This window comes from Pteropus medius, unplaced genomic scaffold (genome assembly GCF_902729225.1).
Source record: "Pteropus medius unplaced genomic scaffold, Ma_sr-lr_union100, whole genome shotgun sequence".
Taxonomy (NCBI): Eukaryota; Metazoa; Chordata; class Mammalia; order Chiroptera; family Pteropodidae; genus Pteropus; species Pteropus medius.
The window spans coordinates 12,526,732-12,553,293 of NW_024340849.1; the positions used below are offsets into that span (position 1 = coordinate 12,526,732).

The 26,562-nt window shown below is 44.6% G+C and overlaps 1 protein-coding gene across 2 annotated transcripts in view; it reads right to left on the minus strand.

Moving 5' to 3' along the window:
• Positions 1 to 26,562, minus strand: part of NEDD4L (NEDD4 like E3 ubiquitin protein ligase) — a 301,007-nt gene that overhangs the window by 186,490 nt on the left and 87,955 nt on the right. For both annotated transcript variants that reach the window (XM_039840690.1, XM_039840700.1), the window contains exon 2: positions 24,506 to 24,579. In XM_039840690.1, coding sequence (XP_039696624.1) covers positions 24,506 to 24,579 — 74 coding nt within the window. The remainder of the gene's footprint in view (positions 1 to 24,505; positions 24,580 to 26,562) is intronic.

A 26,562-nucleotide genomic window follows, 5' to 3' on the forward strand; every position in this document is an offset into this window, starting at 1 on the left:
AGGGAAGGAAGGAAGGAGGGAGGGAAGGAAGGAAGGAAGGAGGGAAGGAAGGAAGGTTCCTCCAATTATAGCACATTTAAAGCTAATTAATCCATTATGAGAGAACGATCTCCTAATGTTAACGAAGGGAAATGTAATCCTTTGTGGCACTTACCAGCTTCATGGCAGGAAGACCTCGTTTTAAAGGGGAGAGAGAGAGGCTGGTCTAAATAAGCAGATAGTAATCTGCTTCCCTAACAGCAGCTGCGAGGATCTGCCTTCCCTCCGTTGACAGGTGATCAACAGCCTGGAGCAGGAGGAAAGCTCTGAGAGGCGGGCCTCCGTAGCGGCTGCCGCCCAGGTAGGGCCCCCACGGAGAGCCACCCGCCCTGCACACCCTCAAGCTGCACCGGCTGGCGCCGAACTGCAGCCTGTCTGGGCTGGAAGCTGCCGCTGGTGCTGCCTCACTCACCCAGGGAGCAAACTCAGACGTGGGGAAGAGGGAAGCGACTCATCAGAGGCAGCAGAACCAATGACTAGGAGGGGAACTTCGTGGATTCGAGAGAACAAAACGCAGTTCAAACCACGATCCGAAGACACTGCCCCCACAGCAAAGCCTCATGAAAGTTAGCAGCTAATCACAGTAATAAGAATGTGTGTCTGGCCCGGCTGAGGTGACCCTGGAACCTCTGGAACCCCAAGGCATACAGAATGTCCCTTTTAGAAAATTAATGGCATTTTTTCCCTAAATGTTCATGCTAATGTGGAGAGGAAGGACATTCAAGGAAATGAAAAACACCCTCTGGATTCTTCTGTTTAACTAATTGCTCCACTATGTATTTGTGTGTGTGTGTGTGTGTGTGTATGTGTATGTATGTGTATGTGTATAGAAAGAGCAGATAATTTTCATCAGACAAAACTAGCTGGAGGACAGTGTCAGCTCCTTGACTTGTCTCACCTCTGGCTTCCTTGTCTGGGGAAGGGGGGCCTTGAAAACTCCTTCCTGAACTGCTGTGAGGGATCAGTGAGACCCCAGGTGGGGAGACCAGCTGTTCCACAGTCAACGGGCCTCTGCTCTGTCTATGCTCACTCACCTCCAGCAGCGTGTGGGCCTGACCATACTGTCCTAAATCGACCACGGGCACACACCCCTTTCTCCTTCCCTCAGTTCAGTGACTGACCCAATGCCTATACAACAGCAAAAGATGTTTCTTCTGTTTTCTATTTTAACCAACATCTCCAACAGGTTATGGAGGCCAATTTAAAGATCATTTTGGCGTACAACGATCAAAGCCAGGTCATATGACCCCTCAGCCCAAACTCTGCCGGAAACACCAAGCTGCAACCCAAGTTAGAGTTTTTGCCCCAAATTCCCTATAATTTCTCATTTCAAGGCCAAGAACATGCCCACTTTTAAGAGCTGAAATTGTTAAATCTGCTCTCAATTGAGCCAGAAGGTCTTTTTCTTTAATGCTGCCCTTTAAAAGGCAATTTCTTACAATGGAATTCACAGGTTTACTTATAATACCACTCGTCAATATGAATGAACACCCGGGTCAAAGCTATGCTTCTAGAGACCTTCACTGGGAAGGGGCGTGACTGAGTCCCAAGGGCCAAGAGGCCACCATTGCCACCTGGTGGTGGCTCCTGCATATTGCAGCCATGGAACCTGACACTATCTTCAATCCATTCCCCCAGAGGCGGCTCATTGGAATTCATGCTGCATTGCATTAACCTCCTGACAGCTAGTTGGGCTGCTCAAGGGCCTTTGTGCTTCCCCATCAAATCTTCTATCCAACCTTCCTTCTTTCCCACAGGCCACTAAATATAAAGGGTGGATAAAAAGTTCCATCCTGTGCCATCCCCTTGTGCCCCCCACCCAACATCTGGTTTGGTAACAAAGAGAAATTCCAAGGACAGAGTAAAGCTGAGAGCCAGTGTGCTACCAGAATATAATAGCCAAGAGCCAATCATAATAGAAAATATGAGGCAGGCATCTCTTCCAAGTGAAAAGACCAACTGAAGACCCAGAACATAGCAGAGACAACCTTTGAGCTGACCAGTGGATGGGTCCAGGAGTTTTTCTGTGCAGCTGGAGTAGAGAATGTGCTGGAAATCAGGTCACAAACAAAAAGCTACCGATCAGGTGACATTTAAGGGAATGTGCCTAACCCTCCACCTCCCGAGCCTTCATCCATCCCTGGTGAGTATATTCAGGAGGCTCTCAAAAGCAGGTAAGAATCTTAGGAAAAATTTGGCAAAGGAAGTGATGGCCATGGAGAAAGAAGAAATTGGAAAATTCATATTTAAGTGGTGTCACTCATTTAATCTTACAATCTCAGAATGCTCCTATGTAAGACATAGCTCGGGCAGTTTCATAATCCAGGTTCGTGAATTCAGGAACCCAGGCTGGAAAGCCAGCTCAGATGGCATCTCATTCAGAATGTATGTATCAAGCTCCCACCAGGTGCCAAGTACGATGCTTGCACTGAGTTATTAGGGCCTGCCAACCAATGCCCATCGGAATCTTATTTTTCTGAAGTCTTCATCACTTGTCATTTGTGCATATAATTTAACACAGTAGTTATACCCCAAGCTCTAGCTTCAAGCCATTGTTCTGTAATGAGCCTATCTTACCAATGAAATTCTAAGCTGCTGCAGAATAAAGCTAATATCTTCCTTAGTAATTTACCAATAACCTTGGAGCCAGCCTTCGGACAGCCTCAGACCAGAGAACATATCTGCAGAACCCAAACAGACGCAGAAACAGTTTCTGAATTCTGAAACACAGCCTCTTTTGCCAAGCCCTTGGGCTCAGAGTTTCACTTACTGTAACACCATTTAGAACAAGCTTCATTATTTAGCTTCCCATTACAAAGATTAAACTTCTAATCTTCAGTAAAGTATAGTCCGCGGTATTGACACGTCTGCTATAAAAACCCAAACACGCCATAGAAGAAAAAAGAATACTATTATTTGATATAAATAACAATTAAAAATCTCAACCATTATAATTATCAATAGTCCATTCTGTAATGTTTGCCATTTTAAGCTCTTTTTATCATTGTTTTAATTCTCTTGAAGGTGTAAGAAGATGGATTTAAACAATAGGGGTAAAAGGTCAACTATGAAGTTTAAATCACAGGTTCTCACTCAAAGAAGCAATTATTTTCTAAAACTGAAATAAGTTTTTCTCATTCCTATGAAAGCAGTATAGATTCTTTACAGGAAAATTATACATACACATGCAGGTGAAGGAAGAAAATAAATACCCATGAATTCCCTTCTTTGAAATAACACTATTACTACATTAACATATTAATACCTTTTCAGATCTTCAATATTTTTGTATATATGTGTCTCTTATAAAAATATGGGATCATATTATACAAACCAATTTGTGACTTTCCTTTTCATTCTGTTATAAAATGCTTCCATATCATTAAATATATCTAGAACTCAATTTTTAACGGCTTCATACTGTTCCATTATAGAGATATGCCATAATGAAACTAATTTAGGTTGTTTTAACTCTTTCATTATGATAAGCAATTCTTTATCCTTATAGTTAATTTTTTGAATATGTAAGAATATACTAATACATTCTTCACTATTTCCTTAGTATGAATTCCTTCGAAGTTTGTTAGTGAGATCATCAGGCATGCACATTTTTATTTCTGAATATTTGATAACATTATGCATTTGATAACATTTTCTAAAAATTCGGAAAATATGAAAAGCAAAAATAACTGATTATTCTACCACCCTGATGTGGTGTTAATATTTTGCTGTGCACCTTTTCCAATCTTTTCTATATGTATATCCTTTTTTCCCTCAAAAAACAAGTTTTGTTTTGTTTTGTTTTGTTTTGTTTTGTTTTGTTTCCATTTTGCCTAAAGGAACACTTGGCTTGGTTTTACTGGAGTTTTGATTTTTTACTTTTAGAGAATTCTCTAGAACATATTTAATTTGCCTACTTTAAACTTAATGACATGAATCCTAAAACTTTTATTCAATAAGTGATATGAAATAAAAAATACTTGTGTGGCTCCGTAAAGTGAAAGGGAGGAAAAAAAGCAAGGACAGAAGGAAGGTGGGAAATGTAAGAAAAAGGGGGAGGGAAGATTTAAAACTGCCCCAACCACTGCCCTTCCATTTTGGGATTCTCCCTGAATGATCACGGCCTTGAAAGTCACGTGGTTGCCATTAGCTACAAGCTATGGGCTCGTGTGAAGAAAAAAGATAAAACCCCTGGCCGAAGAGGATCTGGACTGCAGTGAGGTCACAGCCCCACCTCAAAGCCTGAAAACTCTTTCATAGAGTTCATGAGAGAACTTGATAGCTGCTCACTGCTTAAGCCGGTAACCATTAGAGGTGCTTGTCCTGAACTTGGACAGCCAACTGGACAGCCCAAAGCTCAAACAGGTCTAGTTGGACAGGTTATGCCCAGGGCCGATCAGGCGTTCTGAGACATACCAGTCCTCCTCGTTTTAACTGGAGCTTCACTGTTTTGAAGTAAACTTCTTTCTCCAATTGTATTATTTCAACTACTCTGGTGTAAAGGTCACTACCTCTGGTTCTGATTGTGGTCAGAAGGAGGGAAGAGACATAATCCCAGACAGAGCACTGCAGAGCTTAGGGGGTTCAGGGGGTCAACAAGCCAGAGGGTGCTGAACTTTTAAAGACAAAAGATCCCCTTGCCTTTCAAACAACAGGCTTAGTGGATAAATCTGACGTGGGCTTTATAAAGCCTAAAAATAGGCACCTGAGGAAGAATGCTTTCTTTGCAGAACAATTGTGAAGAGTCCCAGAAGGTGTCAGGTGTTGAGTAAATATCAGAGGATAAAGGCTTTGTGAGCTGGTAGGGGAACTGCAAGGCTCTGGGAGGGCTTCCTCTGCTTTGGCACCCTGGACAGGTGAAAGAAAAGCCTTGTTCACAGTCCTGCTGCTGCGTGACAAAGGGTCCTGGGAGAGAAGGTCAGGGCTTGGTTTCTGAGGCAAGAAAGCGGAGCTGAGAAATAACTCCTGCCACACAGACCAACTGGAAGAACACTCGGCTGTGCGCTGTTTTCATTAGAAAGACGACGAAAGAATGGACCTACCTACGGGACTAATCGATGTGGATTGCTTGTGAAGTAGATTGTCTTCTCCACAGGACAGGCCTGTGTATGCTTTTACTTAACTCCCCACACCGGGAATGAAGTGTTGGAGGCTTCTGCAGATCCCTGCACCAAAGTGTGACATCACTTGGAAAAATCTAGAGCAGAGACTATGGGACCTGAGCAAGCAACACAGAGGACACTGGGGCTAGATTCCATGTGTCCCAAGGTCACTGGGATGCAGAGCCCCGTCACAGGAGGCCCCAGTCCTCTGCCTGCCTCCACCTGCAATTCTGGGCCAACCGAATGGCCCTCTGGGGTGAGTCCTGGCACCAATGTATTTTTGAAGCTCCCCACGTGATTCTAAGTATAGCCAGGCTTACGAACCACTGGTTCTTGGGTCTCTTTTAACTCTAAAGTGCTATTTGTACACTTAAACTTCTATTTTTCCCTGGCAGGTGTGGGAAGACCTGTCTGATGAGAGCAGAAAATGTATGTCCCCTGCACATCAAACGCAGGTCCTGGCCTCGCTGGACCACCTTCCCTCTGTGCATGCCTCTTTGCCTCACATTCTTTACATTTTAGACATTATTTCTTTAGCTCATCTCCAAATTCCCTTCTTTTAGCCCTCAGAATACATCTTAAGTCCTTACTATGAAGCTCTTCTCTGGACTAAATGGAAGCTAAGTAGCAAAAGTGCACACGAGAGATCAAACAGGCCTTGCGTACATACCTGTTTCTTCAGCAAGAAGCAAGTGGGCGGCCCTGAAGAAGGACAACTCAAGGACAACTCAAACACCTGTGGGGGCGGGGTGGGGGAGGGAGCCCAACTGCCAATGTGATTTTCTTAGTTGCTTTCAGGATATAAGTTCTGCCTGCTTCTTTTTCACGAATAAAAAGGAAATGGAGCATGTAATCAACTCTGAATATTGCTAACATATATTTCCATCTCAAGAATCTGATCATTTGATTTCCATAATTAAAAGAGAACACAACAATCTCAGTAATATGTGGAAAGAAAAACAAAAGTAGTCCTTTCTCTCCATTCACCTACTACAGAAACTATTAAGTAAAGCATTTATAGGTAACGAAGCTCATTGAACTTAAAAACCCTAATCTCGTAGTTTTTTAAGTTTAAGTTTCTTTTTTATTTTTCTTCTGATTTACAAGAACCCTTTAAAAAAGGTTGTTTTTCTTCCTAATCCTCTTTCCCCAGTCCCTACTGCTGATGCATCCACCTGCTGACTTTCCGCCTAGAAGCTGTCCTCTCCTAGTTTCCTGTCCCCCATCCCTCACGCCCTAATCTGGTTTAGCAACTTTTTCAGGAGTGAGTGCAGAAGATGAGAACAAACAAGTCATCCAACATTCTTCTAGGTTCCCCAGGCCCCTCCAGAGCCACCTCATGAGAAGTTGACGACTGCCAGCCAACGTAAACCATCGGCCACAGAGATGGGGGAATCAAACAGTGCTCTAGAACCCTCAAGGCACTCGGCACTATGCCCAGGCCTTCCTGCCTACGGGTCCTGCCCACTGTGTGCTACTGAAATACTTTCCAAGCACCTCTTACTTATTGCAGAGGTGTTTCCTGCATGAAGACAGGCCTGGTGGCGTGTCCCAGCCTGGGAGCAGAGCATCAGGGAGCTGAGCCTTTAACCATGTTGTAATCCCGCGGGAACTTCGTCACTCATTGGTGGCATGGACCAGTGGTTCCCAGCTCTGCCGCTCGGTCCAACCACCTGGGGGCAGCTCTACACACCCACGCTCAGGCCCCGCCCCAGGCTGGCGGTCAGTGAGGACGACAGCAGAGTCTATGCAAACACACACGGCTCCCAACTCCAGCTCCACCACTCGCCCGCTGTGACTTTATGCAGTTCGCTTATAACCTTTCGAACAAGTTCTACCTCATAAGATTGATGTGATGATTATGATTTAATTCTACTGCATAAAATTACAATGTCTGAAAATACAGTAGGTCTCAGACTCTGCTGCTTCGTCTGTAAATGGCGTAACAAGGGGCAGAGAGATCTACTAGGAACACGAAGAGGAAATGACCGGACGGGGAGAGAGTCAGAGGGGTGTATTGTTTTGTTTTTTTTTTAATATAAACCAGTGATTCCCTCCATCATGGGTCAATGTACAGAACATTCCGTTCCCCTGCTCGCAGCTCGGGGGTGACCCAGTAAAAAGCCAGCCTGAGACTTTGCCGGAGCCGCCCTCTCTGCCGCGAAGATAAGGAAAAGCAGCAGAGCGGGCAGTGTGGGTGGGAGGGCGGAACTGAACCGCAGCTGCCTGTCAGACCCAGGACGCGGCCATTTTCACGGATGCTGCTGCTGTTCTTTCTACTTTTCCGACCGATCGAGGAGGGGATGTGGATTTTTTGTGCGCCCTTCACGTCGCGCCTGTGGCACCTTTTGGATAAACTGACAGAATCGGGAGCGCCGGGTCTAAGTGTACAGGCCTTTCTCATCTTCATAAATATTCCCAAATTGCTAGCGGTTGTACCCGTGTACACACCCTCCGACGACAGTGTAAAGGGCGTCCATGTCTCTGCACCCCTGTCGACAGGCTGGGCTATGAACATTTCCATTTTTGGCAATACGATCTTTAAAACTGGTGTTTTGTTTGAATTTTAGTTGCTATTTCTTTCATTGTAAGTGAGGGCGACTCTCATCAGGTTTAATTGCCACTGGTCTCTCCTTTTCTCTGAACTAACTGTACTGACCATCGTTTATCAGTTAGGTTACTGGTCTTTGTATTGATTTGTAGATCATGACATGTCATAGAAATTAGCTCTTTCTCTGTGATAGAAACTGGTAGTGGTCCCCAGTTTGCCCTTTTCTTAACTTTATGGTGTATTTTCGCCACGCGCATTTTTTTTTTTACACCTCATAACGCCAGTCTGATCATTCATAGCTTCTCTCGTTTTTTCGTTGCGGAGACTGTAAACCTCTTTTCAAAAAAATTCATAAGGTTTCTCGACGTTGTTAGTTTTAAAGCGTTTGCTGAATGAAAAGGTACCATTCCTTCTGAAACTGGTTCCAGCAGCCCTGGCTTGGTCCCTAGCAGAAACTTACAAGGAAGGGACACTTATCTGAGCCAGAGATTTGCGTGACTTCGCCCCCAGGGTCCCATCACCATTAAAGCCTCCCTGTCATTCCTGCAGCATCAGCATGAACTTGTGTTCCCTGCTGAGCTGCTCATGTGCCCCGCCCTCTGATACAAGGAACCGTGCCAAGAGAACAGGGACCATGGCTAAGGGCCACCATTAATTAGCATCACTGGTGTGAATCGAGCTGTAAACAAACCTGGCACAACCTTCTCTCTCAGGCAGGATGCACGGCCTTGTTTGGGGAGAAGGACTTAGAAAAAGAACACCTCTTATACCCAAAACACAAGAGTCTGTGAAAAACACACAAACCACCCCAGAAGGCTGCTGGAGGAAAACCAAGGGCAAGAAAGTGCTGTGAGAAGGAGAGACCAGCACACGACCTCAGAACCTCCCTCCAGTGAGATGGGGCTCCATCATACAGCAGTTCCTAAGAGAAAGGTGACAGCAAAGCCACACACACCTACCAAGACACACCCGCCCTCCTCCTACAAATCCCTCCTAGGAACGCGGTCAAGCCTAAAGGCACAAAACACAAGCCTACTTCCTTTAGGTAGCTGTTTCTTCTTGGCTAACTAATTTTTTTTTTCCTATAAAGAAACTTGGAACTCTTTTGACATCGAAGCTGAAACAAATAAAACAGACTAAAAAGGGAGGAGGGCAGAAAAATTTTTTAAAGCAATTTTTAGGTTAAAAAGTTTTTGCAAACTTAGAGTGAGCCAAGTAAAACTTAGGTAGAGCAAAGTTGATGAAGCAATCTTAGATGTGACTCATAAGTGCAAGAAACAGTCAGCTGTAGATAACAGGCCCGTGAGTGCACCATAGATCTTTAAAGTGAATACTCAAGTCAACTAAATGAGATACTACGGTCAGAGCGCTCTGCAAGGAGCGGGCACTGTGGCTCGGGGTGCAGGTGATGGTGTTCGTCCTACCTAGAGGGTGTACTGGATGATGACGGCCTATGAAGCTAAGGATGCTCTAAGTCCCAGCATAAGTGCACCTCTCAAATGTTTGCACCAAGGATGGCCAGCCCGGTACATGCAGCTCCCATGTGAAGCGTTATTATAACCAGTGGCAACCCAGGTTACCAAGAGTAAGCTTCCTCCAGCCAGGTCTCCCATGGCAGAGGGTCCGGGTTGGGGGGTGGGAGGTGGGGGCGTGCATCTTTCAAGGTGGCTTCCTCTGCAGTGGCCAAACACTGAGAAGATGAAGGGGGTACAGAATTTAAGCTGTGAGCAGGCCGGGACCCCGTCTAACTTCCCATCCCTGCCCAGTACCTTCCACTGTACATGGAACATTGTAGGGGCTCAAAAAATAATCTGAAAAATCAAGGTACAAACCACAGGTGTCCAGCTGCAGCAAAAGTAAGGGTAACTACAGCACTTCTGGACAAACAAACTACGAAGTCGTTTTTTAGATCAAGTCTTGGCTGCTCTGGACCTAAAGGAATGGTGATCAATCTGCTTTCCACACAGTGACTTCTGAGCATTCTCAAACTCTACGTAACCACAGAAAAGGCCAAGATAGAGACACATGTGATGACCTGGAAACAGTGTACAGTGTACTGTGGAGTGATAAACAAGTTAGTAAGATTGTACCATGTAAGTTTCATGCCTCCCCCGCTTTCCCTGGGCTACCCTCAAAGCAGGACCTCAGGGTTGAAGGCCGAGGTGGGCTTTGCTTCCCTGCCTCGTACTTATCTATTGAGATTTCCACAGCAAACATGCACCGTTTTCCACATGATTTCAATATGTAAATTTAAAAGCAAAACGCTCATTATCATGCTGGAAAACCATTTTTGATGTCGCTGCCCGTTAGCAATGCTGCGTTTCATCTAGACAGAACCGACCCCTCTCTCCTCGGTGGTCTCTCCCAGTGTTTCATTTACTATGCCATTATTTCAACCCGATTTTGGGCCCTGATCACAGTATTGATAACCTCCCTCGTCAAACATAGCAACACTGTTTCTGCCATCTTCACTGCTATCTAGGGACACTCCGTTTACACACTCTGCAAATAAAGCCCAGCTGAGAGGGTTTCAGGGCTTGTTGTTTGTTTATTCATTCACCTGTTTGTTTCAGAGACTGTCTTTTTTCAGGGGGAGGTGTCTAGAGAGAATAAATAAGACCCAGTATTTGTATAGTGTTTTAGTGTTATCGGGGGCTGTCACATGAAAATATTACTTCATGGTAATAGTCCTAATGGCCCTGAGAATAAATCCCAATGTCTTCAACTGAAAATAATAACAATAAACTATTTCAATATCATCTCAAACCAATGAATATTTTTCTCCCTAATTTTTCTCCCTAGCATCTCCCCAATTTTTCTGTCCCACTTAAAGACTTCATGGCTTGCTTCTTGTTTCTGTTGTGTGTCAGTGTGAGCAGACATTAAGAAGTGGCAGAGAAAAGGACATTATTGCAAAACGAGTAGATTGAGTGACACACACCGTTTTCCTCCATGAGAGTTCAAACCACACCCTACTGAGGAAGTCCTCTGATATAACATGCCCACTAAGGCAGACCGCTGCAGACTCACGACTCCCTCCCCTGCCGCCAAGAGAATTGTATCAAAAAAGGAACAAAACAAAACAACAAAAAAATTAGCATATCTTAGAGAAAATCAGCCAATCTTGTATTTAAAAAAAATTTTTAAATTGTGGCTGCTGTTGTTCTTTGACAGTCTCCACCACCTATCTGAAAAGTAATGCTCTCTGCATGCATCATTAAAATTTAGCTACAGGAAGGAGATGACAGGAGGAAAAATATTTGTTAAACCTCTCTTGTCTTTTAGTCTGTTCTTCATGTCATGACTGTTTCGTTAACTTCTCTGGAGTACTAAAAAATCCCACGACCTCAGACAGAACCATATGCAAAGTATTTTTTAAATTCCAATGCCAAATACAAATATTTTTGAGACAACCTGTTTCCCATAATTCATGCCAAAGGGATATAGGCAATTATTTAAAATAATATTGATTGTCTATATTCAGAATATAAGTCTAGAAATTCCTTTCTCAAAGGAAACTGAAAGAGTGTTGAAGGTCTGATCCATAAAAAAAGTGAAACTAAAAATGCATTATCATTCATCTTGTTTATGGGGCCATTTTTGGAATACAGTACTCAGATTTGGAGAATTTCATTTCTTCCCAATATCGGTTAATTATGCCATCGTAGTCCATGGCATTTTATTTTGACAATTCTACAAGTTTAGGAATTATTTGGTAAACAGAGGAAAAGAAAAAGGGGGAGATAAAGTTTAATGCTACATATCGGCTACTTTAGAACCAACTGTGTAAAAAGTTGGAATTGCTGAAAGTATAATTATTCTTTTGTCTGTGTGTCACTATTTGAGAGGGGTTTAAATATCTGCCAAGACAGACAAGATCGAAATAGATTTTTAAAATTTAAAAATTAATTTTAAAAAAACTCCAAAGGGTTTTGAGATTTGAAGACCATTTTTACAGCCCAGAATAAAAACGCATCTGATGGTCTGGCCACCAGAGGGAGTTATAATTTCTCCAATACGCTTAGGCTGAGACATTCCTTCAGTTTGAGGTGCTTTACAATCGTGGACAGAGGGGGTAAGGGTGAGGCACTCCTCACGTGAAAGGCATTGTGGTAACTTCAAAGGGAAAAGGAGCTAGAAATAATGTGGTTATGTGCTAGTAGAGAATTTTGAAATTATTAAAATTTACAACCTGCACCTTACAAAGAATGAGCATCATAAAGATACACACGGAACAATAAAATAAAGGAGAAATTATGAAACCAGATGGTAAAGAAAATATGGGCATGTATAAATCACCGGGAGAGTACAAAACCAGGGAAAATAAATTCAGCCTACTGGCAGGGAAGGGGGAGAGCCAAGGGATTGTACGCGTAAAAGGGGTGGGCGGGATGATGGCAGTCAAGGATTCGGTGGCCCTGGACCAACGTGAGATGACAGAAGGATGCAGGGGTGAGTCTAGCAGAGGCAAGTCCCAACACCATGCACTCAGCACGACTGCAGACAGATGCTCAGGTGAGCGAACAAAGCTGAGGGTCCCCACACTTGGGCGAGGTGGGTGCAGAGAGGGAAAGCTGCCTGCGGCAGTCTAGGGGCTGTGGGAAACAAAGACAAGCCAGCTGTGCAAAAGGGGTGAGAAGGTGGTCATTCTGGGTGTCAGCAAAGGCGTGCAGAAGGAAGCGTGTGGCCTCTGAGGGCAACACAGAACTGAACATGGCCGTGGCGGGGAAGCCAAGGCCAAGAGATGCACTCGAGGGCTGCACGGAAGGCTCACGTGTCAAAGTTAAGGAGCCAGAACCTTATCCATGGCCGTGAGTGATCACTGAAGGGTAGTGGAATATAGCCTATTTTTGAGAGAGAGAATTCTGTATGTGTGTGGAAGGGAGCAGAGGGCAGATGTGAGCAGCACTTGAGAAGTCTTTTATACCAACCCTGAGACCAGGCGGGGACCAGAGGGATGAGAGAGACGAGGACAACTCTCAGGTCCCCAGTTGGGATACCTAGATAGAGGGTAGAGCCACCTGCTAAGACAGACCATTCTACAGAAAGAACAGTTGCAAATATTTTGACATTCCAGGCCAAGAAACTGCGGACGGGCACGCGAAAGGTCCTAAGTTATATGGTCTCACCAAGCATCTGACTCTCGTTTCCAGGCCATCGTGGGTTGACTATCTATTGAATAACGTAGAGAAAATGAAATCATACTACAGGGAGCCAGTAACTCATTCTGGAAGAGAGGAATTTGCAAATTTCTCTCACTGTCCAGACTGTCTAGATAACTTTTCAAATCACTCAAACAAACTTTCAGCCACTGGTCGCAATGAACTCCCAAAAGTTTACATGTCGGCAGGGAGGGTACAATATACAACTAACACTATCATTTCTCACCAGCGAAAAGGAAAGAAACTGTGATAGTTATAAGATTCACCCATTTTGATTTTTCAACCAGTTTTCCCCAAACTTGAAATATGGTTTGTTTGTTTCCCAAACGCCCCTCTATTCTCCCACCATGAATGGCTAATTTCGAGCATATAAAAGTAACAGTGACTTGAAACAATACTCAGTTCTTTAACAGGAGAAGCACGATAATGTACCTATAATGAAGAACAACCCTTGAAGCACGTTTGTCACCCTCTCCTCTCTGTGGGCCAGTAGGAATGTTAGCACCCACTCATTTGGAGGTAGGGCAGATTTTACATACTTATGTTGATATTATACAGTAGGAATGCCAGTCCTTTTAATAATTCACTGAGGAATTACACATTGTAAATTCCTTATTAAACATTACTTGCACTGAGGTCATTTAAGTCTAAGACATAGTAGAGAAAACAGGCACTATTTTAATTGCAATATACTAATTTATATTGTTGTCTGTATCTGTTTGTATGCCTATAAATTCAATTTTATTTTTCATGTACTTATATACAGAGCAGTGAGAATCATTTTCTCTAAGACAAAAACATTTTTATAGTTCTACTCATCTGTATATGCAGTGCATATCTAAAAAGTATCATAAGCTATATTCTAAGTATGCTGCCCTTAAAGAGAAAAGAAAAAAATAAAAAGCTACTGTAATATCTAGGAACCCCACTCCCCCACACCCAAAAAGTCAATACGGGCTAAATTCCTTGTCTGTCATTGACCAACAAGCAGCTCAATGAAACAGTTTAATCTAGATATCATGACCAAATAATCCTGGCACTCCCAGTTCTAAATACGTATGTCGCAGAGAATCAACAGTCTGCACTCCCAGAGGGTGGGACACGATGCCCATGGCCACCGGCAAACATGCACACCTGTCTGTTTCTACACCGTCCAGGTTGCTTCTGTGCTCTAAGACCATAAGCTCTGCAAAGCCTCCGCTATTTACTCTCTGGCCCTTTACAGATAAGGGACCCAGGTATAGATAACTACCTACAGCAGTGGTCTCCATCCTTTCTGGCACGAGGGACCGGTGCTCCTATGAGAATCTAACGCCTGATGAGCTGAGGCGGAGCTGAGGCGGTGATGCTGGCGCTGGAGAGAGGCTGCAAACACAGATGACGTTTCACTGGCTCCCTTGCCACTCACCTCCTGTTGTGTGGCCCAGTTCCTAACAGGCCATGGACCAGAACCTGCCAGCTGAGTTCATCTTATTAGCAGTCTAAACCTCATTTTCTAGGTCCCTCTCCCAAATATAAACACTAAAAAGAAATAATTTTATAAAATCTATGGCAGTGTTTCTTAGACGAAGAGATGATTCAACATATGAGATTTGTATCCGAGAAATATATTATTTTAGAGTTCTGGAGATGTGTGTCCAAACTGGGTTCTGGATTGTACATTTTTTCAAAGCATTACTTTTAGGTATAAGGGAATATTTTCACCTTTAATAAGGGCATTTTTGTCAGTGCAGATGCAGAGCGAGCCAAAGAGCAGCATTTTCAAGGCCTCCCCAAGGCCGGACCACGGAGACCGGTTGGTGAGCCACCCTCACCGCCTCAAACACAGGAGAACCATGAACAGAGAGAGAAGCGTCTCCCTCCTTCCTCTGGTAATGAAATCCTAGCAATAGTCAGTCCTCTGTCATCCAAACCCCCGACCTCTCTGCAGTCCCTGCTGGCTGTGTCTCTGAAGGCTTGGTGGTTAGCTCAATTTTTGTAAGGCAAATATTTTCTTCATTGTCTTACACCTTCAGGAATACTTTTGTTTCTGACTCATCTCGAGTTGGCAACATTCCCTTTCTCATACTCTTTCCTATCTCCCCCAGAAAAGAAAAACCGTGAGACAAATACAGAACACGTGAAGATAAAGCGAGAGTAAAGATACTAGGGATGAGGTATGCAGGACACGTGCAAAGGCCTGTAGGCGAGGACTGAAGGAGAGGAAGGAGGAAGACAGGTCAGGCAGCCGAGGGAGAGGCAGAGGAAAGGGCTCAGGGCCCAAGATACACCGAAGTCAGGCAGAAGATCCACACTTCACCAACCCGCGAGGTGTCCTCGGATTCTGCCCCACTGGCAACTGGAAGTGGAATTACATGGGTGGATTAAATTGCCGCCCACGGGTGCTTCTTAATTTTTCAGTTTTCTCAGGCTCTATTCTGAACAGATGAACACAGGTTATCAAGCGCCTACTACGCACGGGGCACCCTCATCTGCCTAGTGCACATAAGATGCTTGGCCCGGTACACTCAAGGGCCATAGCATCATTCTAGGCTGACAAAAACAGGGCGAGACATCCGACAATTTTCCCTCCGCTCTCTGTCAAACAACCTGGCAGAGCAAAGGCTCCTTAGGTGATACCTACTTATCCAGGCATCAGAGTCAAGGAGAAGGAGGGGGCTCCGGATAAGGGGTTCTCTCGTAGCAACCAGGAACAGTACATAACCATGGCCATCCACTTCACTACTTTGGCAAAATCAGGACATAAAGACCAGTTAACTTAGGGATATTTGAAAACTGATCAGATCCTCCCCGCATCTCAATCAGTGGATCCTGAACACAGCAGAGCCTTTTCAGTGGTTCAAGATCATTCTAAATATCCATTATTATGGCTCTGGCAAGCTTTAGGACCTAATGCAGAGATGTGCTGGCTCTGGGCACTGACCCATCTGCCATTTCTAATGTTTCCCTCTGAGAAATCTGGTGGCCTGAATGGTGTGCCAGCTATGACTGACATACTTTAAGAGGATGTTGCATCCAGCCATACCAAGACCAGGAGGTAAACACGAATAGATAGAGTGTATGGTTGGAATGCAATTGAAGCAGGTTTTTATTTGGGGGAGGGTTAATATCCTTTAACAGCATTTCAGGCTTTTGGTGCAGGGAGAAGGACAAATAGAATGAACGGTCTGAGAGTCAGGTACTCTGGGGCCCTCACGAGCTCTCAGGTTCCAGAGGTTTTAGAAGAATACGAAGCCAGTTGTGTTGATGTTGTGACTCTCAGCGATGCCCTCGGCAGGAAAGGCCACTCAAACAGGCCTGTGGAGGGAGTCGTAGATTTGTGTGGAGCCCGCAGATCACATACTCCCCAGAGTGTAACGAGCTCTGCACCAGCCTAAGTGGGCGAGTGGGCTGTGGGGAGGGGAGGTCAGGCGGTGGGCTCTCCATGCTAAAAGCCACCCAGTGCAGGGATCAGAACCGAATGCAGCCCAGCCCTCAAGGGGCCTCAGGGCCGTGTCAGTGCGGGAAGCCAGCCAGATGCACACACGGGGTGTGGGGGCTGCAGCCCCATATAAAAGGCGCAGCCAGCAGACACTTCCAGCCACATGTCCTTGCACGGACATAGGCTCAGTATGTGTACATCGCTGAGGTTTTCCAGAAACCTGGAAATCTGGATTTTTAACATGAAATCTCCCCAATACTGGCTCAAGATTTTTCTTTCTTTGTTTAGTGCTCCACGGGCCAAATAAACACCCCTGTGGGTTCAGTCGAGTCCACAGGGATCGACAGTTTGCAAACTCTGGCCTCGTGATGGCCTAGAAGTCCTTACAGTTTAGTGAGGGGACTCAAGGTACTTACTGCCTTCAGGTTTCTCCATTAGTAAAAGAAGACTTATTTTGCACAATGTTTTCAAAAAAAGCAAAAAAAAAACCACCATAATTTCTAATCCTTTGGGGCAGGGGTCCACAACCCCTGGGCCATAGACTGGTCCGTGGCCTGTTAGGAACCGGGCTGCACAGCAGGAGGTGAATGGCGGGCAAGCGAGCGAAGCTTCATCTGTATTTGCAGCTGCTCCCCAGCGCCAGCATCACCACCTCAGCTCCACCTCAGATCATCAGGCGTCAGGTTTTCATAGGAACACCGGTCCCTGGCGCCAAAAAGGCTGGGGGGACCGCTGCCTTATGAGAAAAAGTGAATTACCATTTTGAATTTACATGTGTATAGTGTATAGCCGATATATCGCCTCTCCCATTTCTTGCTGGTTACCTGCGGGAAAATGTAGTTTGACAGAGGAGGGAACAGAATGGCCCCACATTAACCCAGGGATCAATTTTAGCGCCATTGATTATGGGACAAGGCGACATTTTGTCCCTCCTGAGCAAACAGCATCCGCATTCCTGTCCCTGATGTTCAAACTGAATTTGATCAAGGCTTTAGATCCAACTTCTAACATACGGGAAACCCACGGGAAACAAGAGCGCATTAAATGATACCACAGGAAACCGCCAAATGTGAAAAGCAAGACAACCTACTGACAATTCAATGTCACGTAGAAAGGGGAAAGAGAAGTGTTTCAAATTAACAGGTTCTTCAGAGACCTACCAACTAAATGCAAGACGAGACGCTCAATTGAATTCGGATTTAAACTGCCCAATTGTAAAAGGCATCTTCGGGACAGTTGGGGGAATTCAGATAATGGAGTAGGTAACAGAGTCCATTAGGCAATTATTGTTCATTTTGTGAAAACTGGATTGTGGTTATATAGGAATATGTTCTTGTTTTTTGGAGATGCAGGCTGAAGTCTTTAGGGGCTAAATGTCACAGTATCTCTCCGTAATTCATTTTTGAATACTACGGCAAAAACAAGATAAACAGATGAAGCGAATGCGGTGGGATGCTGAATCTAGACGATGGGGACCGAGGTGAGCTGGTGCCACAGAGCCACCCTTACACGGCTGTGTCTCCATCAGACTTAATCACTTGCTAGTTACTACAAAGGGTTTTTTGCCACACCCCTCCAACGCCCTTGAGTCCCTGTGTGTTTTAAATTTCAAATCGCCAGCTGCCAAAAGAAAAAATGATAGCGACCCAAACAGGTATCATTTGATGCGAATAGCCTGACATACGAAAATAATGGAGCAACTGTGAAATGAGGACCCCGAAACCTTCTGCATGAAAGCACGGAATTCTAGAGTTGGTTTGTCTCAGCCAGTGTCGCTCAGTGTTCAGGAGCAGCTTTGCAGCTTCAAATGCATTCCAAGTAACCTCAAACGAAGACTCGGGTCGGAGGAGGCCGAAGGCTGGGAGGGTAGATCTAAAACTTGTATTAAAATGACCCCACTCGGTTACTGCTTAAGCCTATGGCAAAAGGTTAAATGTCCTGAGATACAAGCAAAACTGGAAAAGAATACAGCTTGAAACTTGAAAAGATTTTCTAAGTTAAAAAAAAAAAAAAGATCTTACTTCGCAAAGTCCATCTATTCTAAATCTAATACTTGATGATACTCACGATTCTAAGAACTCGGTTAGGTGCCATCAAATATAATGGCCAGTTCTTGAAATCTGCTTTTAAAATATACCTAGTCATCAAATCTCCAGTTTTAGAAGGACCCTCACGGTCATCTAGTCCAATGGCCCAATCAAGGGCTGAATTTTTGTCATTCAAGAAGAGTATTAATCTAGCATCACAAAGAGGGCCGGTCAGATAAATCTGGACTCGTCTGGTCCCAGCACTCACTACAGAGTTGTTTCTTCTTGGGCTGATGACGATCCCCCTGAACTTCAACGTTCTCCCCTATAAAATGGAGATAAATGCTCCCTCTTCACAAAGCTTGGGCAGAATCCAATGACACTGTCACGTTCCCTGCACTGGGCCAGCTATCCTGTGTGCACTCAAAACGGTCTGTAAATAACTTCCTCTAAGAGCCTCGCTCAGTTCATAGCTCTATAACTTACTAGAGGTATCGACTTTACAACTCGTCTCATCTTTTTTGCCTCGGTTTCCTTGTCTGCAAAATGGACAGAACAATAGCACCTGCTGTACAAGACTCCTGAGAGAATGGAATGAGCTCCCGTGTGAATAGCTCCAACCACGCCCGGCACGTAAGCTGTGATTCGCTCTCCTCTTTCCCTTACATCGCATAGAAAAATGAATAAAAAAGATGGGGTACATATATACAATGGAATATATGTACCCCACTGATAGAAAAATGAATAAAAAAAGATGGGGTACATATATACAATGGAATATTACTCGGCCACAAAAAAGAAAAATCCTGCCATTTGTGACAACGTGGATGGGCCTAGAGGATATTATGCTAAGCGAAATGTCAGAGAAAGACATGATCTCACTTATACGTGGAATCCGAAAAACAAAATTTACAAAACGGAAACAAACTCATAGATACGGAGAACAAATTCATGGTTGCCAGGTGGGAGGGGGTTGGGGTGCTGGGAGAAAAGGGGGACGGGATTAAGAAGTACAGATTAGCAGTTAGAAAAAGTCACGGGGTCATAAAGTGCAGTACAGGGAATCTAGTCAAGAACACTGTAATAACTATGTACAGTGTCAGATGGGTACCAGACTTTTTGGAGTGATCACTTCATAAGTTATATAAATGTATGATCACTATGTCATACACCTGAAACTACCATAATATTGTATGTTGACTGTAATAGATAAAAAAAAAAAAGCATGACACACCTGCCATGCTACTGGTTCCCCAAGACCCTTCTGACACCAGCCTCTGCACTTGCTGCCCATAACCCTCTTTCTTCCATGCTCGCCTTTTATCCGAGACCTAGGCCGGTCTCCTCTGCTGGTCTACACAGAGCCTTTGTGAGAATTACAAAAGGCTCCTCCACTGGATGGCAGGGTGGGGGTGAGAGAGATGCCCGATGAGCTAATGGCAGGTATGTGAGAGTTAGAAAAGAGAGGCCCTTCCTCCAGCAGGCAACCCTGTGCCACACGTTCCATAATTAGATTCTACTTATCGAATTCAAGTCAATTTACTGGGCAATTGCCATGTGCCGAGATCTCTGGGCTTACAAACAGGAATAAGACAGGGCTAGCCTCTGAGCCCAGGGACAAGAGCTGTTTTGTCCTCTTGGGCTGGGGCTGATGGGGGCTGGGGTTTGGGGAGCTTAGCAGAGGTGTGGCCACCTGAACTGGGTCTGGAAGGGTGGGTGAGAAGGCCAGAAAGGGTGTGAGCCAATTCCAGCACGGAGGGAAACATAAGTGAGGGCAAGAATTGGCCCTTTTCAGGGAGCATTTAGAGAACGGTGAGTTTTCAGTGGAGGAGGAGGAAAAGGAGGAAGGAGAAAGAGATGAGGCAGATCAGGACCCAATCCTTCCACATTCTCAGTAAATAGTTCTTGAGAATGAATCTATTATGTACTAGGCCCAGAGAACAAAATAAATAAATAAAATATAATCCTAGCCATCAGAAGCTAAATATCTAGTCTGGGAGAAAGAAATAATTCTAACGATAGAGCTACACACAGTCCTTCCAGATGTTGGGGAATGCCAAAGAGAGGCAGTGACCTGCCGGGGGGCTGGGGGGTGGCCCTGGGTGCTAGAGGAGATGACGCCTGAGCTAGCTGAGTGTCAAAGAAGGGGAAGCAGGAGTTGCCCAGATTTTGGTGAGGATGGGGCCGGGGTACATTCTCCAGAATGCAGAGGGGAATGCAGGAGCAGAGACAGAGGCAAAGGAGGGCGTGCTGCGTGCAGGGGCGACGAGCCATCGGCTGCAGTGGACCAGCGGGCAGCAGCCAGGGGTGGGCTGGGGGAGAGCAGGACCAGAGAGCCTGGCCTACTGAGTTCCACAGGGATTTGAGCCTCCGTCGTAACAGGAGACTGGGACTTTACTCCCCAGGCAAATGCAGACTGATGTAGTCTGCAAGTGCATTAGGTCTGTGCCTCGGCAAAAACACTGTGCAGCAGAGTAGAGCCTGGGGAGGGGTGGAGATGGCCGTGCATCACTTCAGAAGGCGAGTGTGACAATCCATCCACAAACACTGAGGTGGAAACATGAATGGGGAAGAAGCACAGGTGCAAGAGGAACTTCCCAGGCAAAGGTGTGCCCTTGATCCCCTACACCATGATTTATCTCACAAAGACACATGAACCAAAATGGAAATGGGCACACTACGTGCGCAGTGTTTCAACATAGTTTTACTTCCTTTTTGATGTTTTATTGGTAATTTACACATGGCCTACTTTTTTAATCAGTTAGATTTTCTTTTGCTCAGCTTTAAGGAAAAAAAAAGACTTTTAGAAAATCACAGAGCATTTTTTTCATAGCATGGATCATAAAGATCAGGTGTCTCTGACGCAGGCTGACCCGTTTCCACTTACGCCCCATGTCCTGACATCCCATTTGATTTAGCATCTATTGCAGACAAACGTGTCCCTGTTTAGATGACAGATTATACGACGGGCCTCCTTCGACCTGAGAGCGGGGACCACATGAAAACGTCTTTCTCTGTGCCTGCCATTTCCACACAGACCAACTGCTCGAATGGTCAAGAAGAGCAGTGGCTCGATTATCCAATCTTCTTTCAACAAAGGCTCTTTTAATAAAGCCAGACCTTGCTGGAAGGAAGCTGGAAAGTGATCCTGCTTTCTCAGAGCTGGACGAGGACGGAGAGAGCAGAAAAGGAGACGGGCATGTCGGGTACAGGCCCCTCAAGGGTGAATCACTGCCATCCCCCTTAGAGGCAGGCCCAGAGACGAGGGCCTCACAAACTCCAGCCCCCTGAGCTGCAGCCTTAGGCAGCCTCCAAGGGGCAAGGAGGCCACCCGGCAGACACGGTGTGTGGTGCTCCAGTCCCCCAACCCCTGACCTAGACGCTTGCCTCTCGTCCCTTTCACCGTTACCCTCCTCCACCTCAGGCCACGTGACCCAGGCAACCCCTCTTTGAGACAAAGGAGAAGCAGCCCTGGAGACCATAAATCCTGTCTTTCAACACATCCAAGTCTATACTATATGATTTCTACCACTTTTAAGTCATTAACACTCTCTCTCCAGAAAACTTCCTTTCCCACCATAACCTTTGTTAAGGCAGGAGTTCCAGTCCCTATGCAGCCCCTTTTCTGCAACGGGAGAATGAAGGACAGAAGTGGAGGGACAATTCAGTGACGGTTGGGGGTGAAGGGGTGCTTGCTGGCCTGGGGTTCTGAAGGGTACAGAGAAAAGGCTGTTGCTCCAGCAGAGCTGAGAACACGCACTACCAAATCTCCCACACCCGCGTCTGCTCTCTCAAAGGCACCTGAGAGCTGCCAGGAGGCCAGCACGCCACCTGCCTCCAGCACGCCACCTGCCTCCAGCACGCCAGTTCCGAGGAAACTGTCCTCCTTGTTTAACACTAACACCCTGTGACAGAGGTGGTGTTAAGGAATTTGCCCAAGATAACATGGAGGAGAACGCAGGTCACTGGGCAAGAAAATAAGGTGATTAAACGGTGCCACTGCAGAGTGGAATGCCACAACATGGCATGAACCTGCTCTGTCACCCAGTCCTGTTTTAGCTCACTCATCGGCAAACAGGTCCTGAAAACACTATGGCACTTCAGAGAAAGCTGACGTGTGAGAGAGGTGGCGAGGGACGGAGGAAGCAGGCAGGAAGGAACATGTGGGCCGTATTTACCAAAATAAGAAAATGGAGGGCAGAACTAGGATTCAAAGCTTCTTACTCATTTTCTGACACTTGGTCCATTGAACACAACACTATTTATCTTCCTAATTAACATCCTGAAGTGTTATCTGTAATTCCTTTCTACCCTGTTGCTGAGAAATGACCCCACCGCTTTTCAAATAAATAGTAAAAAGTCAAAGCTCTGATTTGTTTGTCTCCTCTAAGATTTAGATCCTAACTCTACTATCAATTTTAACCTCAGTTTTCTGAATCAAAATACAATTTGAAGCCATTTCATTTTTTATAAAGGGCTTTGGATAAAACAACAAAAACAATCAAAATTTAAAAATCATAGAAAATTTCCAAATCTAAATTCTTCCTTCGAAACTACGAAATTCATTGAAAAGAGAAAAGGGTAAGCAACAGGCATCTTTGACGTAAGAGCACAGTTTACCAGTAGGCATGCAAATGTGTAAAATGGAAAACCAATCTGCCCGGTCTTATTCCTGCTCTGAATGGTAGGCAGTCGCACGAAGATACTGTATAGTGAGAATCTCCGTCCCCAATAAATTTCTCATTTGGTAAGAGACAAGCGAAATACTGGAGCACAAGCACAGGCGCGTGGTGAACTACCCAGCGGCTTCGCAGTCAAATACGAAAAAGTCTGCAGATGGGATCCGCTCCCCCTCCCGCATCACCAGCAGCTCAGGCCGATGCCTGCGCCTCTGTGTGTGAGCTTTCCTGTGAAATAACTCAGCTAGCTAACCCTCAACTAGTCACTTGGGGCGCACATAAGTTTGGGAATTTTTAAAAAGATTTCACTGGTATTCGACATGCATCGATTTTATTTTCTTCGTAATTTCTCGAGGCGGCGTTTCAGTAACTTACTGATTTCTTTGATGGACAATGTGAAAACTGCACGTGATGACAGGACAGGAAATAAAGAGGTCTGCCTACCAACAGCAGAAAAACCTTCTTCTGGGTGTGCAGGAAGGTGAAATGAGCTAGACAGAAAGAGGCCTCGTGACTAAGGGTCTCCCGTGTCAGGCTGAGGCCCTGAAATCAGGGAGCCACTACGGGGAACAGAGCAGGGGATTCACAGGACAAACCAGTGTCGTAATTAGATGACTCCAGCAACAGGCAACTCTCCCAGAGCAGCCAGCACGGCCCTTGTGGTTAAACCCCACCGTCCCCAACGTGGAAGGGCACTGGGCAGAAGACGGGAGGCCTGGACTAGTCGCTGTGGTAGCACTACTGGTGTATGTGACCTGGACTTTAGTTTTGTCAACCAGAAAACGGGAAAGCTGGACTAGAACATCTAATGCCTCCTCTATGTCTACAGTTCAAAGGGTCTTTGTTCTTCAAAATCTGGTTCAAATCTTGTTCTAAGTGGCCCTAACCTCACCCAGCTACTAGTCCACCCCGTAACACACCGCAATGCAGGGAGCCAACAGGAAGAAAGGGTTTAAAGATACTATACGAATATCGAGTATAACACTCATAAAGAAAAAACTAAAACACCCAGAAATATCAGGCTGCTTCCCTCCTTATACTTCTGTAAAAGCCACAGAAATCACCAAAAGCATCCAAATTATCAAATCTCTTAATTCGGATTATACATGCCAAAGAATATCTTGTTCTCCCAGGAACAAAATGACACTTTTATGCTTCCCTAAGCTAGAGATTTTTTTTAAATAAATATATTAAAATGAGCACAGATTTATTCCCAAACTGGATTTTTGCACCGTGTAAAACAAAAACATGAGAATCTAATTTCCTCACGAAATCAACCCATGTGAAGGACTAGCCTCCTGATGGCTAATGTGATACGAGGCCTAGGCCCCTGCACAGAATGTGGTCCGTGGACCAGCCGCATCAGCATCGGCTACTGGATCAGAAACTGCAGGTGGGGCCCAGCAATATCTGTTTTAAGAGGCCTTCTAGGTGATCCTAATGCATGCCTGATCTTGAAAAGTGCTTGAGTTAACAAGCCTACAAAAAACCCTCAACGCGTACAAAACAACAAAGCAAACATACCTGGCTCCGAAGATGTCCTTTTTGGCGAGATCAATTCCAGAAACCACCTTCACTCTCAGAATACGTGACTCTTCCTGTTGGAGGTAGGAGGAAAAAACAGAAGTTTAAAAAGTGGACCTTCAGTGGATCACTTCAGGCAAATACTGAGATACAGAACAAACCAATTCAAGGAGGCAAGTCTTCCTCATACAGAAGTTCAAAAAGCTACATTCTGGCTCAAGATTCTTAAGGCCCTAGAAATTTAGAACATTCAGGTGAAGCACAAGTTTAATTCAACTTAGGTCGATTATTTCTACCACTGAAAGGAAATATTTTCCAGTTGTACCCAGAACACAATCCCACATACGAAACCACCTAGGTAAATGCCCGATGGCAACGAGGTACCATATATTTAATAAATAATTCTTCCTTTGAAGTTTATACATTTGTGTGTGTGGCCTGAGACAGAAAGGAACTTCATGTTGTAAAAAATGTCTTCGACATTACAATTTCGAAATGTTGATGCTGACCTACAAATGTAACTCATCAGATACAGGAAAAAAAACTAAAAAGATAATGCTAAATGGAAATCATCCCAAACCATCTCAAAAATCATTCATTCATTCATTTGTTCATGTGCTATTCATTCATTTCAATATTTTCTAAGCAACTCCTGTACACTGAGCATTGAGGTAGGCCTTGAAATATGACATGAATATATTTGTGGTCAACTAAGAGTGACAAGGAGACCAACAGCACAGGACCCTGTGGTAGCATCATACCAAAGGGCACGGGTTAGAGAAGTATTTAAGGCTGAGACATTCAGGATAGATGAGATGGCTTAGGGAAGGTGGCAGGCAGGAGTCTAAGATAACTCTCAAGTTTTCAGTTTGGGTCACTATCTGTTAACATAAATTAAAATAGAGGATTAAGTTGAATTCAAGGAGCCTATGAAACAACCAGTTGGAAAAAAAATAAATGACAAAATTGATAAATGGGAGAGACATCCAGTCTCGGTTAGACTTGGAAGTTATCCACGTATCGTTGATAGTTATTAGTTACAATTAGAGGTCACTGGGAAGTTATCCAAAAAGAGTGAGAAGAAAAAATGGCTAGGGATGGAGCCTTCAGGGACACAAGCTCTAAAGAGGGAGAGAGAACTAATATAAAATTCATCTACCCAAGATGATTAGTCAAAACCTCGGTCAGGAAAAGAAAACCTAAATATTAAAGAAGGGGCTGTGTCTAGGATGGAAACCAAGATATAGTCACAAGTCACAGAGCAGAAAACAAGAATTCTGGTAAGAAACCATCTTTTGTCTCATAGCCCTTGGACTTCTCAGAAATCCTGGGCAGAGTTCTGGACTTCCCACAAACTGGACAGGGGCTCAATCAAGCCTTGTCTGGATTCTAAGGAATAAGATAAGCGCAGCTAGTACCTGGTTCCCTTAGGTTTACATCAACGTTAGGTGAAAGTTTTTACATGGAGCAGACAGACCTACTTTCCAAAGGCATCCATTTTAAAATCAGAGAATATTTATATGAGTAAAATAAATTTAAGTAAAGGAATACCTGAAATTGTTTATGGAAACTGGTTTATTCATTTAGGAAGCATGAGCACCTGTTCTGAGATCTAGGAATGCAGCCATAGAGGTAAACGCCCCACCCCGCCAGCCCACACGCAGGTGTTAGCGGGAAGACACTATACAAGGTCTTTTCACTACATGGGCAAACGGATCGGGAGAGTCTGGAGGGCAAATGGAAATACATAATGGCAATAATTTTAAATGCTTTACTGAATACTTAACATTTTGTACATACACCATTTCACTAAACAAATTCTCATTAGGCATTAATCCTATGAAAATAAGCACAGAGAGGTGAACAAACAAACCAAAGAACCAGCTAAAAGGATAGGCACTAAAGCATTTTTTTAATTGAAAGAAATCTAAAAATCTCTCAAAAGCAGACAGCTAAACGTTTATACCAATTCCATGCACTGGGCTAAAATACTGCCATTAAAAATGTGTGAGGATCTGTAAAGACCTTCATTCATTCCATAATTATTTACTAAGTAT